Source organism: Urocitellus parryii, chromosome 1 (genome assembly GCF_045843805.1).
Source record: "Urocitellus parryii isolate mUroPar1 chromosome 1, mUroPar1.hap1, whole genome shotgun sequence".
In the NCBI taxonomy this organism is placed as follows: Eukaryota; Metazoa; Chordata; class Mammalia; order Rodentia; family Sciuridae; genus Urocitellus; species Urocitellus parryii.
Genome location: NC_135531.1, coordinates 186,190,253 through 186,210,050, shown reverse-complemented (window position 1 = coordinate 186,210,050; position 19,798 = coordinate 186,190,253). Strand labels below are relative to the sequence as shown.

The window sequence follows — 19,798 nt, the reverse complement described above, 5'->3', positions numbered from 1 at the left end:
AATTATTTTTTAATCAAAGCAATGCATTTACAAAATAGTATAGAAAGACAATGTGATAAAGTACTCTTCCTCAGCCCTTTATCCTCACATGCAATTACTTTTAGTTCTATTCATTTTCTCATTATTTTCCTTCAACTATTTTATTAAATATACTGCTGCTTCTTATGTTATCAATTTTAGATGTTTTTTTTTTCCCTGCCACAACAGTGACTGAAGAATTATCTTCCTTAGACGTAGTCATTATATGGGTCCATACCCAGGTCTCTCACACATGTTCTCTCTCTCTCTCTCTCTCTCTCTCTCACACACACACACACACACACACACACACACACACACACACACACATATATAACAATTTTGGTTAGGTTGGTCTTCCCAGTCTATACTGTTTATCTGATATAAATACAACCCTTTGCTTTGCATATTTTCTTTAGGAAAGCTCTCTCTTCTGCTTTCCAGATACTAGGTCTATTTTTCTGAACCTCAAAACTACCAATAAACTAGAATACAGAATTCTTTGTCATGGGAAGCTCTCTTGGATTTTCAATACATATCACAGAATTCCTGACTTCTACCCACCTTATACCAGTAGCACTCTCCATCTCAACAATGAACAGTATCTCCAGGGGTTGCCAAAAGTCCCCCAGAGGAAGCACAGAGAGTTTTGGAACACTATGCCCCTTTGACAATAATGGTCCTATAAGACTAGACTGGTTGATCTCTTGGACTTAGGCAAACACATTCTAGAGATATGACCTGGCCTGTTCTGAGGTGGTTCCCTGTTTCCTGAATTCCATATGTTTCCTTCTTATGTACTTCTTGAATTGGTGGAACACATAGTAAATGACAGCCTCCATGATGGACTTCAGTAATCCCTGACTTCTTGTATCCAGACCCTTGTGTGGTTTTTTTCCTACTTTGTATGAGGCTCTCTCTCTCTCTCTCTCTCTCTCTCTCTCTCTCTCTCTCTCTCTCTCTCTCTCTCATTTCTCTGAGGGATGCCAGATGACACAATGTCTGAGTGGTCCCACTGGAAAGTCAAAGACCTGACAGTTCCTCTGAATAGCAACCCGAGGGAGCTTGGAAGCAGATGATGGAGCCCTTCAGATTACTACAACTCAGGTCAAGAATGAGTCCTCCTGGGAGACCAGGAGTTAGAATCATTGAGCTAAGCCAATCCCAGATTCCTGACTCTCCCAGAACTCTGTACTGTGATAGAGACTTTCTATTTTAAGGTGTTAAATTGGGGGATAATTGTTTTTGAGCATTAGAAAATTAACACATGTATATAAAGTAGCATCTCGGAAAAGTCTGTTACAAGATCATTGAAAAGGACCTCATGTGTGACTGATAAGTTGACTAAACAGAGAATTCTATTTTGAAAATCATTTTCCCATATCATCAAAATAGGAGGACCGGTAGAGGAAGAAATCCAGGAGAAGGGAGGACGGAGGGCCAGGGAAAGTCCTTGGAGAATGAAATTGACCAAATTATGTCACATGAATGTATGAATATATCATAATAAGTTCCATTAGTATTTATAATTATAATGCACCAATAAAATGAAAATCTTCACTTGGAAATGTATGCATAGTTTCCTACTACTTGCAAATTTTTCATGTTCTTGTTAAGACACTCTTTGCTATCCTGCTTACTGATCCTCTATTTGTAAGAGACAGGATTTGGACTTTGCTTTGGCATGTTGTTTTCTAATCTTTATGCTGGGAAAGGGAACAAACTTTACTTTGTGTTTGCTTTTAATTCTATAAATTGTTTCAATTATATTTTGTTAGTACCCCCTTCCACTTCTGATCTCACTTTCTATAAATGCTTTTAGATATTGGACAATTTTGTCATTGTACAAAAAAGCATGGAATGTGCTTATACAAATCTAGATGGGATATTATATACCTAGCTTATATGGTACAGTTATTAGTCTTAGGCTGCAAAGCTATACAGAATATCTTCATACTCAATATTGTAGGTAACGGTAACCCAGGGGTAAGTATTTGTATATGTAAACATATCTAAACATAGAAAAGGCACAGTAAAAAATACTAGACGTTTAAGGTTTGGATTTCTAATGTCCCCTGAAAAGCTCATGTGTTAGGCAATGCAGCAATGTTCAGAGGTAAAATGATAAGATTATGAGAGATGGAAACTTCAACAGTGGATTAATCCATTTGATGAATGAATAATTTGAAGAAATTTCCAGGTGTATCTATATGTAGTTGGGGATTTTCTGTTGGAAGTCGTCACTGGCAGTGTGCCTTTGGTGACTACATCTTGATCCTGGCTCCTCATGATTTCCAGCTGCCATGAGCTGAACAGATTTCCTCAACCACATTCTTCTGCCATGATGTTCTCCCTTACCTCGAACCCAGAGCAACAGAGTTAGATTATCATGTACTGAAACCTCTAGAACTATTATATTTTTTTATTTATATATGACAGCAGAATGCATTATAATTCTTATTGCACTTATAGAGCACAATTTTTCATATCTCTGGTTTTATACAAAGTATATTCATACCAACTGGTGTCTTCATACATGTACTTTGGATAATAATGACCATCCATTATAATCTTATGGAATCACCTGTATATGTAGTCTGTCTTTGAAGAAAACATCATTATGTAGTGCATGTGTATGTTAGCTCCTACAAAGCATTTTGTAGCTGAGAGACCAAAGAAGATGGCACGTGGGTGATGTCAGGAATTGGAATTGAACTCTTAGGATTGAAAATGATTCACCATCTCTTTTGTACCAACTGTGGCTTTAGAATAAGGGATCTGATTTCCAAAGCTCTCATTTTTAAACATAGAGAAGTCAGGCTACTTGTTCAAGCAGCAGCACATCTTTAATAACTATGAATTAGGAGAAATAATGATCATTCAAGACCTACTTGCTTCACAAAAGGAAATTAACTGCACAGAGAACTGAACAAGCCCTGAGTTTGGCCTATTGCTGAGTTTGTCTTGCATCTCGAGATGTAAGTATTTACAGGTCAAGTGCTCTGAGGAGAACAAAACATGTCTTTTCTCTGAGAAAAGCTTTGTTCGAACAGACTCCAACTATTTCCTTAATCCTTAAACCTCTAATTAGAGTTCTAGTCCAAAAGCTAAACATTCAATCCCCCAATCTCTTCACCCCAGCTTTAAAAAAAAAAAAAAATTCAGGTGGCTCAGAAACCAGCCAGCTCTTTGGAGAGTTCTGTAATAACACTTCTGGTATTTTTCCCACATCTTTCATCCGAGTTCCTCCAGACCCTTTATAAATAGGATCTCATTAATCCCCCACAGCACTGCTGTGAGACCCTTCACCAACACAATTATCCCAAATGTACAGATGAAGAAACCAAGTCACCTAAAGCATTCCATTTTCCTTTCTACAAACAATGTAACATCACAGGGTGGATAATAATTATCCTGATTCTCACACTACAGTTGTTAGCAACTGGTCTTGTTAAAAAATTAAAAAAAAAAAAAAAAAAAAAAAAAAACAGCTGCTCAATTCTAGGAAAAATTTCTCAAGTGTTTAAACTGGAAAAGTACAAAGTGAGAAGACACAGAAAACCCTTGGAAAATAAAGCTACAGAACACCAGCTCTACAGAGACCCATTCTATAAACAACCCTGTTTCTCACACATATATCACAGGTGGCAGAAAAAATACTATGAAGGACAAAAACACTTCAGTATAGCCTTCCTGCAGTCCTATGAAGCTGTTAGCTGCTAAACTGACACATTTAGAAAAAGCTTCTATATTTACACGAGTAAAAAAGTTGCCGCTTCTTTAAATGACTGTTACTGCACTTTCAAAGTTGTTTTCCTTTCTGTTTGTTTTACATAAAGATTACAGAGAAACTTGAGAGAAGCTAGTCAAATAGCAGAGAACTGCCTCACTCCTTTCAGGTGATCTAAAGTAAAATGTGCTCATTATAATATTAAATTCCACTACCATCAGGCATTCAATTATCTTTTTATTTATTTTTTAATGTTTTATTGACCATGACGTGAACATGCTCAGAAATGGTCCTGTGTCTATTGTGTTGATGAGACTCTTTGATATGAATATATTTGTTCCCTTCCAAGTCCCCTTTCTTTCTATCTTTGGGAAGAACCCCACCTTTAGAATCATCCCCAATGTTTTTCTTACTTGGTGAAAGTGATAAACTTCTATTCACTCTTTTACCTTCTGGTGGTGCTTCTTGGCTTTGCATTCACCAAGAGGAAAATCCATTTCATTTGGTTACAAAAATCTCCTTGTGGATTCTGTGGGGGCATTCCCACATTTGCTAGATAGAATTCATTTCTTCTATTACATGCATAATTTGCTGAGCACCGTGGCTTGCACCTGCAATCTCAGAGACTCAGAAGGTTGCAGTAGGAGGAACATAAATTTGAGTCAATCCTTAGCAACTTAATGAGATCCTATCTCAAAATAAACAAAAGAAGGGATGGGGATATAGTTCAGTGGATAACTACCCTGGGTTCAATCTCCAGTACCAAAAATAACGATGACAACAAAAACAACAGAAAACCATTAATTCAACCCAGGAATATTCTCCGTACTAAGGAACTCTGCCAGATGCTTATGTTATAAAGATGAGTCATATATGGCTCCTAAACTTGGGAATATCCCCAGAGTCAAAGATACCATATTCATTTTTCTATTGGGACATATAGAATAGCTTATAGCACATGGTTAATGTATGGACTAATAGCACATGGTTAGTGTATGGACTAAAATAACTCCACAAAATTTATATGCTGAAGAATAACCCCCAATGTGACTTATAGAGGCCTCTAAGAAAGTAATTCAGTTTAAATGAAATCATAAAACTGGGGCCCTAATTCTATAAAATTGGTGATATATAAATGAATGACAGTGGAATGCATTATAATTCTTATTACACATATAGAGCACAATTTTTCATATCTCTGGTTTTATACAAAGTATATTCACACCAATTTGTGTCTTCATCCTGTACTTTGGATAATAACGGTCATCACATTTCACCATCATTAATAACCCCATGCCTCCTTCCTTTCTCTCCAACCCCTCTGCCCTATCTAGAGTTCTTTTATTCCTCCCATGCTCCCTATCCCTATCCCACTATGAATCAAATATATATATATATATATTCTGCATTTGTTTTTTAGGGATTGGCTGACTTCACTTAGCATTATCTTCTCTAACTCCATCCATTTACCTGCAAATGCCATAATTTTATTCTCTTTTATTGCTGAGTAATATTCCATTGTGTGTATATGCCACATTTTTTTATCCATTCATCTATTGAAGAGCATTTAAGTTGGCTCCACAGTTTAGCTATTGTGAATTGTGCTGTTATAAACATTGATGTGGCTGTGTCCCTGTAGTATGCTGATTTTTAAGCCCTTTGGTATAGACCTAGGAGAGGGATAGCTGGGTCAAATGGTGGTTTCATTCCCAATTTCTCAAGAAATCTCCATACTACTTTTCATATTGGCTACACCAATTTGCAGTCCCTCAGCAGTGTATGAGTGTACATTTTCCCCACATCCTCGCCAATACTTATTATTGTTTGTCTTCATAATAGCTGCCATTATGACTTGAGTGAGATGAAATCTTAGAGTGGTTTTGATTTGCATTTCTCTAATTGCTAGCGATAATGAACATTTTTTTCATTTATTTGTTAATTGATTGTACATCATCTTCTGAGAAGTGTCTGTTCAGGTCCTTGGCCTATTCATTGATTGGGTTATTTGGTTTTTTGGTGTTTAGCTTTGTGAGTTCTTTATATACCGAGAGATTAGTGCTCTATCTGATGTGTGAAGTGGTAAAGATTTGCTCCCAAGATGTAGGCTCTCTTTTCACCTCACAGATTATTTATTTTGCTGAGAAGAAACATTTTAATTTGAGTCCATCCCATTTATTGATTTTTTATTTTAATTCTTGTACCACAGGAGTCTTATTAAGGAAGTTATTATTAAGTTATTATTAAGGCCTAAGATCTACCTTGCTTTTGGATAGGCAGAACTAATATTATCAAAATGATCAAACTTTCAAAAGCACTATACATATTTAATGCAATTCTGATCAAAATTCCAATGACAATCCTCATAGAAATAGAAAGGGCAATCATAAAATTCATCTGGAAAAATAAGAGACCCAGAACAGCCAAAGCAATCCTTAGCAAGAAGAGTAAAGCAGATGGCATCACTACACCAGACCTTAAACTATACTACAGAGTAATAGTAACAAAAACAATATGGTATTGGCACCAAAACAGACTGGTAGACCAATGGTACAGAATAGACGACACAGAGACTGACCCACAAAACTATAATTATCTTATATTAAACAAAGCTGTCAAAAACACGCATTGGAGAAAGCCTTTTCAATAAATGGTGCTGGGAAAAACTAAAAATCCATATGCAACAAAATGAAATTAAATCCTTATCTCTCACCATGCACAAAACTCAACTCAAAATGGATCAAGGATTTAGGAATATAACTAGAGACCCTGTGTCTCATAGAAGAAAAGGATTGGTGTCTTTGTATGAAGAGACAGTAGAGAACTTAATACAATCTGTCTCTTCAGAGAAAAGGTAGTCAACTCAACAGATACCAGCACTCCTACCATCTTGATCTTGAACGTCAAAACTCTAAAAACTGCAAGGAAGGGAATTTCCATTGTTTAAGTCAACCATCTGTGGTATTTTGTTATGGCAGTCATAGAAAACTAAGATCCTGGGTATTAAAAAAATATATGTAGAGTTACTTGAATTTTTTTGTTAGTTTTATTTCTGTACTAGTCTTTAATTACTGTCCCCCACCCCCCAGGGACTTAAAGAACTAGATCAATAGGTGTGGTTCCCCATCTTGATTTTCCTTGATGCTGGCATTTGCTGTCCAGCTTGCCCCACAAGGAGAGTAGTTGGGGTTCAGGTGGGGCACTTCTCTCACATTTGACTACATCTCCTACAATGTATCTTGCAGAGACTGACTTAGTGGTTTACACAGAGAAAGTTAACTCCGTTCCAGAGTTTTCTCTGTTTTTGAAACATCAAACAAGTTCCCTGTTCCTTGAAGGTCCTCATCAGAGGACATTTGAGAAAATAATCCTTCAGATGTATAGTTTCCCTGCTCTTGGATAGTAAAATATGCTGCCTGTGTCCAATGACAATCAGCTAATGTGCAGAGTGAGCACCCACTGCCTTATCTTTCTCCTTCTTCAGGCTAATGTTCTGCCCATCAAGTACTCAGCCTCTAGCCACTGGGCAATTTCCTTTTCCTCTTTGTATTAAATTTTAATCCCAAATGCATTTAACCTTGAACTTTGTATTCATGCTCTGATAACATAATTATGCAAATAATTCTTATTATTACCATTATCAATAAGAAAATAAAAATGCTCTGTACATTATAGCCTGCAATGCACGTCCATTTGCATTGCTTTATTTGATCTCTGTCTGTTCAGTCAGTTAAAACAAAATATGATATATTGAATGACCCAAACCAGAGAACCTTATTTTCTCACAGTTCTGGCAGCTGCAGGTACAAGGTCAAGCTGCCAGCTGATTTGGTCTTTTCCCCAAGGAAAGGCCCTTTGGGCTTGTAGAGTATGACTTTTCATTCTGTCTTTACATGGCATTTTAGGGACACAAAGACAATTTGTGTTTCTTCTTATAAGCTCACAAATCCTGTTGGTTCAGGGCTCCAATTTTGTGGCATCTTTGACATGCTAACTTCTTTACAGTAAATGCAGCTACACTTGGGGTCGGGATTTCAAAATGAAGACTGAGGGCAAGGGAAAAACTAAGTTCATAGCAACCTTCAAGAACCTACAGGGACAATAAACAAATTAAGGTGTTCATTACAACAAAGTTTAGAAAAACAAGAAAGTTTCCTCAAATACAATTCCACTCAGCATGTTTCTACTTTCACACTCAGACTCACCACTTAGCACTGGAAGCTAAATATAAGATAGTGCACGTTCCTTTTGTTCCAGCCTCTGACACTTCCCCTTCCCCTAGGAGGGAGAGGTGAAGAGGAGGACTCTTGATCATCCCCTAGAGGTCATGGTATGCCATACCCACATTGTGTAATGGATGATGAATAATGGACAACAAGAGATAGTTGGAAAGCCTACAAATGTGGGAAATGAACAACAGAATCAAATCTGGGGAAAAACACAGTATATTTGGTGGATTTCAAATCAAAGCTAGCAAAATTGCATGATGCAAGTCCCTGAGACAAGTGATCAGGGCATAGTAAAGCAATACAAATAAGACTTTTGAGGCTTCTGAGGCTTCTCTCAGTCTGTTTATCAGAATTCCTGCTGCCAGAGGAACACAAACTTATGCCAATGTCAGAGAGTGGGTAGTAGGAGATAGCACTAAACTCTAAAGGACTCACATGGAAGAATGGTGAGGATAACCTAAGGCCAACTCAAAGCAGATAGTGAGTTTTGTCCTTGGAAGACACAAGAGTCTTTGGATCCCTGACTCATGTGTTAGGGATCTGTCCAAATGTGAAGTGTCTTGGTTCATCATTATTCCCTCCAAGGTGTGTACAATCAGAAATGCAGACAGTGCGTCTTATGAGGGTATATGTTCAAAAAGATTAATAAAGAGGAAATACTGAAGCAAAGGCAGACAAACCATTGGGTGCTGAAGGGCAGCTGAACAGCCACCATGGTAAGGTGACGTGGGAGCACTGTTTGGATTTTGTACTCACAGCATGTCACTGTAGTTTGGTGGCCTAAAAGTTAGCACATCTTTCAAATTTGACTTTTTATACTACTCAGGATCCAAAATGGACTAATGTTTAAAACCATATTGAATAAAATTGATTGGGAATATACATTTCTGCAGTGGCATTACAATGGCGAAATGCAGAACAAAGAAACATTTTTATTAAAGAACATGATATCTGCATAGAGAATACTGACTTATGTTTCATAATTCAAAGTTCACCCACTGCATGATGCCTTTTCTGACCTTCTCTATCAGAGAAAATTGGTTCTTTTGACTTCCCTCTACCTTGACCTAGGATCTAGCATATATGTACCTGGTGCCATGTTACATGGTTGGTTGCCTTTATTTCTGTCCCCAAACAAATTCTGTAAGGCAGGGTAGGGTCTTGTTGACCTCTCTCTCTCTCTCTCTCTCTCTCTCTCTCTCTCTCTCTCTCTCTCGGATGTGAAATTTAATCTGCTTGTGGAAGGGTCTCCTTGAATATTTTCAAATGACAAACTTCAAGGACAACCCCCGCCCCCAGTACTGTAGAGAAGGCAGAGCCATCCCTCAGCAGAATGCTGTGAAGGTCAAGTGTAGCTTTAAAACACTCTCAGCTCCCTCTCTAGAAGCTTTCCTCATTTGAAAGACCCTTCTCTTCTAATTGCCAAGTCTCTGAGAAGTTGCCTATGACTCAAAGCCCCAGAATATGGAGCTCTAATTGCCCTCTCTCTCCTGAGAACTACCTGACCTCAAAATGCTTCTGTTTCTGCCTCCACTCTTCCACCCACAAATTAAAATCCTTTTCTTCATTTAGGAAGAAGAACCTGTTTTCACTTAAAAAGACAGCAGCAGCTTAAATCCAAATAAATCCATGTTTGGAGAAATTTCAAGAATAATGATAAAGGGCAAAGAAGAATTCCAAACAAGCCAAATCAAACCCTTGCCAGGGCAAGACTTGTAAGCATGACTTTGAATCACATTGATCTTTCCTCTGGCCTGCAGAATTATATGAAATAAGTTTGCAAGCTGATAATTTTGTTCGGTATTTGCACAATTTATCCAACTAACTCCCCACCCTGGCTTCTTAACCTACGGTACTGGAATTAAAGCTATTTTGTATAAGCTGGTTCTGGATGTTTGCTTCCTCCTGGGAAAGCAAAAAGGACTCACTTCAATAGGGCCCTCCCCTCATAATTCCACCAGATTCCCAAAAGTGTCTTAGATTCAAAAAAAAAAAAAAAAAGGTTAAGAAGCCTGCATGAGCACAAGTCCCTTAATTCTATCTCAGCTAGGTATGACTCAATCTTATTATAAAAACTCTCACAGATAAAAGACCTTACCTAGTTAACCTTTTACTATTTTTTCTCTCCTTATCTTTTTTCACCCATAAAGTATTCCTGATTTCAAATAGCATTTTCAGTAATATATTTTTTTACTGCAGTGAATCAAAGGCACATTGAAAATATTCCTACCTCTTGATAATGCAGTGCCCCCACCCCACATATGATTCACAAGTGATTTGGTCAGAAACTTGATACCATGGATATATTGAAAACAAGTTGTAAAGATATCAATTCTTAATTCCTCAAAGCAGCATTTCAAGGTCTGTAAAAGAATTCTTAATAGTAAGCAATATTCATGTCAGACTACACCAGAAGAAAACAAATAATCACAAAATCTAAGATATGGGGGGGGGGAACTCTAGCTATTTTTTTCTCTCTTCTGCTGCTGGAATTATTACAGTTTCTCCAACAAATAGTCATTTAATTATTATCTGAAAACTCCAGTGAGAAGGCTACCACTTGACTATTTGATCCCATTGTTATAATCCCTGATTGCTTTAGAAATCTGGGTACTTCCTTTTCTCACTAGGCTGCCTTTCTAAAACTTTAAGGCAGTTTCTGTGTTTCTTCTTCCTTATCACCTAGACAACACCCTATCCTGCTTATCTTTTCTATCTTTTCAGTTTCTCATACTACATAGTTGAACCTAGTACTGACCTTAAGAGTTAATGGAAGAATGAATGAGTGATCATGGATCTTGGTTGTATCTCTGTGGCATAAGGAGATGACAGGTGATACCCAGGATTCTATATGCCTTAGTCCTTCTCCAAGGCATTCACAGAAGTGTTGCCTGGAACAACGTGGGGCTGCCTATTACTAACCACGTTGTGGACATCCATCTCTATGGTTTAACCTGAGCTAAGAGGACTAGCCCTTGGGCTTTCACACTTGCCCTGAGATCTAACTATAAAAGGGCCAAGTTTCTGATGATACAGGAGGCTAGGGGCATGGCAGAATTCAAGAATGCCTTCCCTATTAAATATATAAATTATTTTAAAAATTATGACAGAGAGAGTTCTAACTCAGAGGTAGAGTACTTGTTTATATATTCAAGACCCTGAGTTCAATCCCAAGCACTATAAAAACAAACAAATTTAGCTCTTGTGACTCAAGAGTAGAAAATATGCTATCAGACTGGGGAAGGGAAGTTGAATTCTGGCTCTGCACCTTACTTGTAAAAGATTTTAATGAAGTTATTTGATTATGTGCCTCAATAGTTCCAACTATGGAAAACTGGGTTTTTAGGTTATATCCACATCACCAATTAAACAGAGTTGCTTCGAGAACCATGGACAGTCTGAGTTAATTAAATTAAGTAGACAACATCAGTCTTGTTATGCATCGTCTGCATTCATGACAGTCATATTCATGGTCCTGGCCTGACAGCAATACATGTGCTTGTGAAGTTACACTCCAAAGAGGCTTTGGGGAGAATCCTGCATCTTACTTCTCCATAACCATCTTTTGTTTTTTCAATTCTCTTTATTTTATTTGTTCTTTTTATATATACATGAGAGTAGAGTGTATTTTGACATATTATACATAATGTTCTATTCTTGTGGTTGTACATGATGTGGAGTTTCACTGGTCATGTATTCAGACATGAACATAGGAAAATTATGTCCAATTCATTTTACTATCTTTCCTATTCCCACCCCTTCCTTCCCTTCATTCTCCTTTGTCTAATCCAATGAACTTGTCTTCTTCCTTCTCCCCACACCCATTGTGAAATTAGCATCACAGAGAATACAGGGTCTTTGGGTTTGGGGCACTGTCTTATTTCACATAACATGATAATCTCCATCCATAACTGTCTTTTTTTTTTTTTGAGAGGGGTATTGTGGAATGAACCCAGGGGCAATTGACCACTGAGTCACATCCCAGTCCTATTCTATTTTGTATATTATTTAGAGACAGGGTCTTACTGAGTTGCTTAGCACCTCATTTTTTAAAATTTTTTGTTGAGGTTGACTTTCAACTCAGGATCCTCCTGTCTCTGCCTCTCAAGCTGCTGCCATTGCAGGTGTGCACTACTGCACCCAGCCATAACCATCTTAATATGTTCCATCCACATCATTAGAGGATGAACTGATTTAGAGGGAATATTTCTAGACTGATTATCAGGAGATCTGGGTTATGGTCCCAGTGTTGTCATAAATCATCTGTTTGGCATAGGTTAACCTGCTTGACCTCTGCATCTCCCAGTGTCCTCAGTCAGTCTTATCAACCTCAAGAGGAATTATAAGGCAAAGTGGAAGACCTGGCATGTTGATATAGTGGTACTAATGACAATCATGTAAAGGTCTTCCAATAAATAGGAGACTGAATAACCTTTCTCTCCTGTAGATTCCTCAAGGACTGATGCACTTGGAATGACCTGTCTCCCTCCTCCAACTCCTTCTTCTCCTCTTTATCTTTCTCTCTCTCTTCTTCTCTGTTACTCGTACAATGAATGAAACCTTTTGCATTACCTGGGCCATTGTTATTATCATTGTACTTCAGGCCTGGTTCAAACCACAGGCTCCCCAATTTTGATCCTACAATTAGAGTCAAATACACCATTCCTTACTTTGAAAGTCATAAGTCATTAGACAGGATGAAGTAAAGAACAATAAACCCAATAAAATGTAGATAAAGAAAATTATTGAGAATCTCTCCTAAGGTCTAGAAAGGGCTATATAAGTGCTTCATTCCTTGAACTCTCCTTCTACTGAGGGCCACCACAATCCTTCCTATAGTATACTAGTGTGGGTCCTGCAGGACTTATCAAAAGCCCATGTCATAATACCTGCAGATTTCAAGAAGAGGAAAGGGAAGCTCTTGATTACAGGACAGTGTTTTTGGAGATCATATAACAGGAATATCTAGGTCTTGGCCATTTTGCCTGTTCAAGCAATTATACCAACCCCATGGGGTTCTAATTTTGTAGTGTCCTTGGCCACAGAGATAACAAGAGTCCTTATTCTTGCAAGGTGTAATGAGGATATATGAGAAGAAATCCTGACTTCTAATAACCATAATAACTGGCCACCTTCAGCATTCCTTGTGTGGAAGACAATCTGGCCCTTCATTACCTTAATCTTCTCATAGTCCATTTTGCCCACATTCTTTCCACATTCTCACCTTTTTCTTAAACGAATAATGGATAATTTAATCATGAAAGCCTAGGTTCTATAAGATACCCTACAAATGGAGAAATAATGCCTTCTTTTCAAATATAATGATACTGAATGTATCACCAGTCCAGAAGCATAAACGATAATATTTTATATATAACCTTCAAAAATAATTGGGTCTATTTATTTAATTTCAGGAAAAAATGCCATGCAAGTGTTTGTGAATTTCATATTAAGTTGGAATAATTGTAGAATGAAAAGAAATAGCAAACTGTTTATTTATAAAAACAATAGTATTATTGTTTTGTTGAAATAAAATATCCCAAATTTTGCTGTTTCAAGATAGAAAATGCTACAGTGTGCACAGTCTTTAACTATATAGACAAGTTTGTCTCCCCCCAACCAAAATCTGATTCTCAGAAGCAGATTGTCTCTTCCACAAGGTTATAACTCATGTATAGTACTTTTCTCTAAGACCAGGACAATTGACATCTATTAATATAGCCTGCATTTTGCTAGGTGTTTTAACAACCCTCAGTAAAAAGGACTGCAGCAAAGATGACAGGATATATGTGGAAAGTGTCCTTCTGAAATTCAGATATGCTTATGATCTTCTCCTTTACACTTAATGGATTCCAGCACAGAATAAATAATAAAGAATTACTGCTACACAGTTGAGGCAAATTAAAGTCAATGCATTTGAGACTTCAGCAGTGAATTGACACTGGCACTGAATACCAATTGCAACTCATAAAGGTAAAGTATAATCAAGAGTTTGGCTGGCAGGCTTGAAAAAAGCTACCCAAATGGGGCCAACTTTAGGTTAAAACTATGCAGCGTTCTGGAGGACATGCACTGTCCCTCCCGGCCAGTCTGACACTCCACTGGACTTTATGTCATCTACACTCACCATTTTTGCAGAGCAAGACAGCCAGAAAGTCCTGAGAAGAAGAATTGAGAAAGAGCAAGAGGCTGGGTGTCTGACTTGTCACAAAACTGAATGCAATGTTCTCTTTGGATGGAGCCGCATCTGTGTAAATAGCTGAAGATGAGAGGTTTGTATTCTTGGTGACAGGGTAGGGTTCTTGAAACATGTACGTAACTGATGTTCCAGCCTCAAAAACAGCAGAAACCTCTGTAAAAGAGAAAAAAAGGGAGCACACATTGAAACAGTCAGTGAAGCATTCAGAATAGTTATAGTTGCTTGTGTATTGTCTCCTACATACCAGGCACCATGTGAAGGGTTTTAAATGTATTATGTAACATGCTTCCCATAACAATTTTGAAGTGGCAAAAATTATTATTCTTATTTACAAATGGTAAACCTGAGACTCACGGAGTTTAAGAACGTTGAATAAAGTTGCACAGCCAGAAAGGAGCTCACATTTGCCTCCTAAAGTTTAGGTCTGGATCAACATACATTTGCAGAATGACTACCATGTCCCAGGCTAACTTTGTTAGAAGCAAAATGTAAATGTCCTCGACTTTAGCATAGTGCAAAAAGAAATTTTGCTGGGACCATATTGCAATCAAAATAGAGAGCTTAATAGCTCCTATGTGTATTTATCTGTATAAGATTACAGGATGTGAATGGGTATTCAATTACAAAGAGTAGGACATGGGGGATGGGCAGATGCCATTGTCTATAATGTTGGGTCAAGCATGAGGATGAAGGGAAACAGTATAGAAGGAATTTTCTGAAACAGTAGCAAATACATAGATATCAGTCTTATAGGCATTGATACTCAGTTCCAAAAACTAGCAGACTTAGGCACACAAACCCTATAACACAGCACATTGGATGAAGCTCTACCAACAAACACCATGGAAAAATGTGGCATCTATAAAGTAATAGAGTTCAATTAGCAGAAAACTGAAAATCACTCAGTGCTCCTTATAGAATGCTCCCACTCCATTACATCAATTTAGTGCATAGAACTAACACTGCAAGAATCAGTACTAGATTTGATTTCATGCAGGCTCTGTGGTCCTAGGTAATGTAGTGAATCCTATGGAGACTTTCCATCTGGCGAATGGGAATCATAACACCTACCTCATTAGTATTTCTAATGAAACTGTGCCAAGCAATGCTCTTAAGTGCTTTACACACTTAAGAGCATTGCTTGGCACAGTTTGAACTCCACATTAGAAGAAAATTTAATCTGAACTCATTCCTGTTGCCATCATACAATGCACCATTTTATTTACCATGCATTCATCCAAATGCTGAAATATTTATTCTGCTTAGACCAAGGCTGCTCTTGAGTTCACTTAAAATTTCATCTCTTTACCAGGGTGTGAAGGAAAAGTTCCTTTGTAGAGCAACACATCTTACATCTGGTAGCCATCTCTGCCATAGAAACAGCACAGCAAATGTGAACGTGTGTTAACTATTAACATGATGAATTTCCCTTCATCCTAAATGACATGCAGAATATTCCTAATTTCTCATAAAGTTCTTTGATTGAGTTTGTAGCACCTAGAACATAATGCAACCTGGATTTGCTTCCTAATTCACTCACAAATTTATTCCACTTTGTGAAAACTCTATTCTAGTGTGTAATCATGCCAAAAAAATTAATGTTGCATATTTATTCATATTGCTTAGCAGGTTGAGAATACTAGTTTGTTTCTACTAAAGATTCATAGAAAATGTTTTGTATTAATTGAGCAAGTTACAATATTGGTATTCCTGATTATAAAAATATGCAGCAGATAACTTGTGACAGTGAAGATCTTGGCTAATCATCAGCTTGATCCAAGTATTTTTCTTGAATAATCTTCCTAAGGGACATTTATCATGTATTTAGAGCTACTGTTTTCTAGTTAACACAATGAAGGACTTTTATTTGATGTTTGTCTATATGCTTAAATATTCACAAGTCTAATTCAAAGCATTCTATTATATATATTATATATTGGCTTATGTCTTTTCATATTTAGGACAAGAAATTAGAAATGAAAAGCATTTCATATATAGATATGTAAAGCCAAGTTTCTGTCATTTTCCTTCCCCTATCTCCAGTTCTAACTATTTTTAGTGTTTATATATTGCCTATTTTAGCATAAAGCTAAATTTAATAATGTATCTGGATTCTGTTATTCTTTCTGCTTCTTATGTTTTATAATCTGAGAATCAGCTTTTGATCAAATAAATTGAGTTTCTGGATATTCAAAACAATGAGATAAATGGAAGAAAATATTTAATTCAAAGGTGACTGCCAGTGATCATTGTGCTACTCCAACCAGTGATATCAATACTAACATCCCTGCACACCCACTTGGTAAATGAAGCCATGGTGTTAAGGTCTTGAGATAATAGGACATGCATTTAAACAAATAAATACCAGTGGAAATAAAGGAAACTGGAAGGTATTATCTAAAAATCTGAAGGAAATAAAATACAAGGGTACTCACTATATTCCTTCTATTTGTCTAAAAGCAGAACAGGAAATTACAAAAATGAAAGTTCTTTGTAAACCTTTTCTCTCTGGCTTAAAGAAAGAGAGATAAATTCTTGCTTGATTACCAGTTCAAAGATATGGACACTAACCGAATCTGCAGGCTCACTTTCCTCCTATAAATTTGCCTTCCCTATTTTCTTACTTCTGAAGCCTGGGACTGCTTTTCCTGTGTTGTGCCACTTCTCTAAAATTTATTGTTCTTTGTTGAAATACTATTAAAGGCAGATCCCTGAACCACTGCTTTGAGTAAATTTTCTTCTCTGTGATATGAATTCCAAAGACTAATTGATCTGCTTGTTTATCTCTGGTTAGTCTGTTTTTACAGAGTTTTGTCCCAACTCTATACTTATGAGGATTGGAAAAATTGATCGTTTTTTCCCCTCCCTTTCAGAACTTAAGTCTAAGGTTTGAGTAAATTTGTTTGAGTGACAGAAACCAAGGTTCTCAGAGTTGTATGCTCCTGAGGTCCAGAGAACCCTAAGACCTGAAAGAGGTGCTCAGCATTGATAGGACCTTAAAGTGGAAAATTAACTCGGAGGAAGTTCTAGTAAACAGGGACATCCCTAGGGTGGGATCCTGGTTGATCTGGAACTGGATTCTGGATTTGTCTATTTCTAGCTTTCAGAGAATTCAAATCAACCTCCAGTTTCTCAGAGAACGATGGGGGTATTTAGTCAGTTATAGGTTGGATGGAAGATTTAGAAGACAGTGTGGAAAAGCATAGCACATAGGATTAATTCATTAAACAGCAGCTAGTCTTAATAATAGTGACAGAATTAAGTTAAGAATGAGAACAATAAAGACCAGTGTAGGATAATGTATAGTCTAATGGATACCTAGAAATCATAGGCTGCAATTAATTTAGAAAAAAAATAAATATACTAAAAGTAAATTGGAAATGTGCACATGGAGTATATATTTCATAATATTAAAAATTACTATTACAGTTTTTCCTTATGAAAATGACCCTATGCATGTGATTTTAATGAATCCTTATCTTCTAGGAATCCCTGCTGCATTATTTATACATTAGATGATATTATATCTGAGATTTGCTTCAAAATAATAAGGGAGGAATACAGGAGATGCTTATATTGATGAAATAAATGAGTTGGTCATTGTTGAAACTAGAAAACGGGTGTATGGAGATTCTTAAATTCTTTACTGTACTGTAGTTTGTTTTCATTTTCCACAAGAAAAAAATAAAACAAAATGATATAAATTGGTCAAAATGTAAATATTAAAGGATTCTTGAACAGGGTTTTAGACTATGTAAAAAAAAAACATAAAATATATATGCTATCATTTTCACTGAAATTCCATTGCTAAGGAAAAATTAATCCATTTGTTTATTGTAATATTATTTAAAACAAAATCTGATCTAAAATTCATCAGATGGTCCAAAATTTTGAAACAATAGGAACTGTAAGCATTTAGTGTGACCTTTTTTTTTTTTTTGCAGGAATTATCTCAAGTGCTTTGTGGAGGGCTCATTGGATGCTAAATCTCACTATTTGTGAAAGATTCCTGCATTTTCCATACTTGGTAGAGAAGGAAATTAAGAAAGCTTGAGGTTCAGTTACATGACCAGCGTCACATACTGCAGGGTGCAGGCAAGCCAGGGTCTGAATTTAGTTGGGTCTCATGGCAGAGTTCCAATATGATTTGGGGGGCTGTAATGCTGTGGTGATGGAATGAATTAAATAAGAGAAGGCAACTACACCAGATAGAATATATTGCAATCATTTAAATTGATACTTACAGATATTTATTATGTATATAGGAATAAAATAGATAAAATCCATGGTGTAAAATATATTGGGTAGCACTATCTCTGCTCTATTAAATACAAAGAAAAGAACTAGAAGGAAACATTTTTTAATTATAGTAATTACATTGGGTTTTACCTTTTCTAGTTTTCCAAATAAATTTCAAAATATATTATCTAACATTTTATTTAGGAAAAATATTTGTAACCATTTGTTATAAATTCTGTTGTTAAAGGTATTTTAGTAAATTATGAAACATTTTCTTCTACAAAATGTTTTTTTTTTGATTTTTAGGATTTATTTATTTATCTAACATTTTATTTAGGAAAAATATTTGAATGACATCAGCATGACAGTCTTACCCTGATTATTCAATTAATGGTAAGTGGTGGGGGGCTAAGGACAAATACATATCAACAAATGATATGGGAGCAAGTGGATATGAACATGCCAGAGAATCAAGGTGGAGCCCTACCTCACAATACACACACACACACACACACAATTAACTCATAATGAACCAAAGCCATAAATTTAAGAGCTGAAACTACAGAAATTTTAGAATAAACTATAGATGCAAATTTTCATGTTCTTGTACGAGACAATGATTTTTCAGATATGACACTAAAAGCATAGAAAAAAACAGTTGATCAACTGGGCTTTATCATAATTAAAAACTTGGTGCTTTAAAAGACAATGTAAATAAAATGAAAAGTAAACCCAAATAATGGGATAAAATAAGTGAAAAACATGTTATATATATACATGTTATATTCAGAAGACACAAACAATCTGTATACCTGAATAGTATAAGAAAAAATGAAAAATTGGCAAAGGAGTTGAGTAAACATTTCCCCCAAAAATTATACAAATGGATAATAAACCCATGAAAAGATGATCAATGTGATTGATACTTAGGGAAACACAAGTCAACACCCATTGTGATACCACATCACAATCAGTAGATGTCTATTACAACAAGTCAGGAAATAACAAGAGTAGGCAAGAATGTGGAAAATTTGAATATATATATACATACGCACATACATACATACTGCTGGTAAGAATGTAATGCCCAATTGCCTCTTTGAAAACCAGTTTAGAAATTCTCAAAACATAAAACACATAGTTACAACAGGATCCAACAACCTTATTTCTAAGTGTACACTCAAGAGAAAAGAATACATACATGCACACAAAAATATGTACTCTAATATTAATAGCAGAGTTATTAATAATAGCCAAAGAATTGTAACCATTCCCAAATTCATCAACTGGTAAATGGAGAAACAAAACATGGCACATTTGTACTGTGGAATACTCTCTGGAATAAAGAGAAATAAAATGCTAAAACAATGATACAACATGGATACA

General features: G+C 36.3%; 1 protein-coding gene across 3 annotated transcripts in view; it reads right to left on the bottom strand.

Moving 5' to 3' along the window:
• Positions 1–19,798, bottom strand: part of Cntnap5 (contactin associated protein family member 5) — a 771,818-nt gene that overhangs the window by 93,680 nt on the left and 658,340 nt on the right. For all 3 annotated transcript variants that reach the window (XM_077798231.1, XM_026402894.2, XM_026402896.2), the window contains exon 19: positions 14,102–14,326. In XM_077798231.1, coding sequence (XP_077654357.1) covers positions 14,102–14,326 — 225 coding nt within the window. The remainder of the gene's footprint in view (positions 1–14,101; positions 14,327–19,798) is intronic.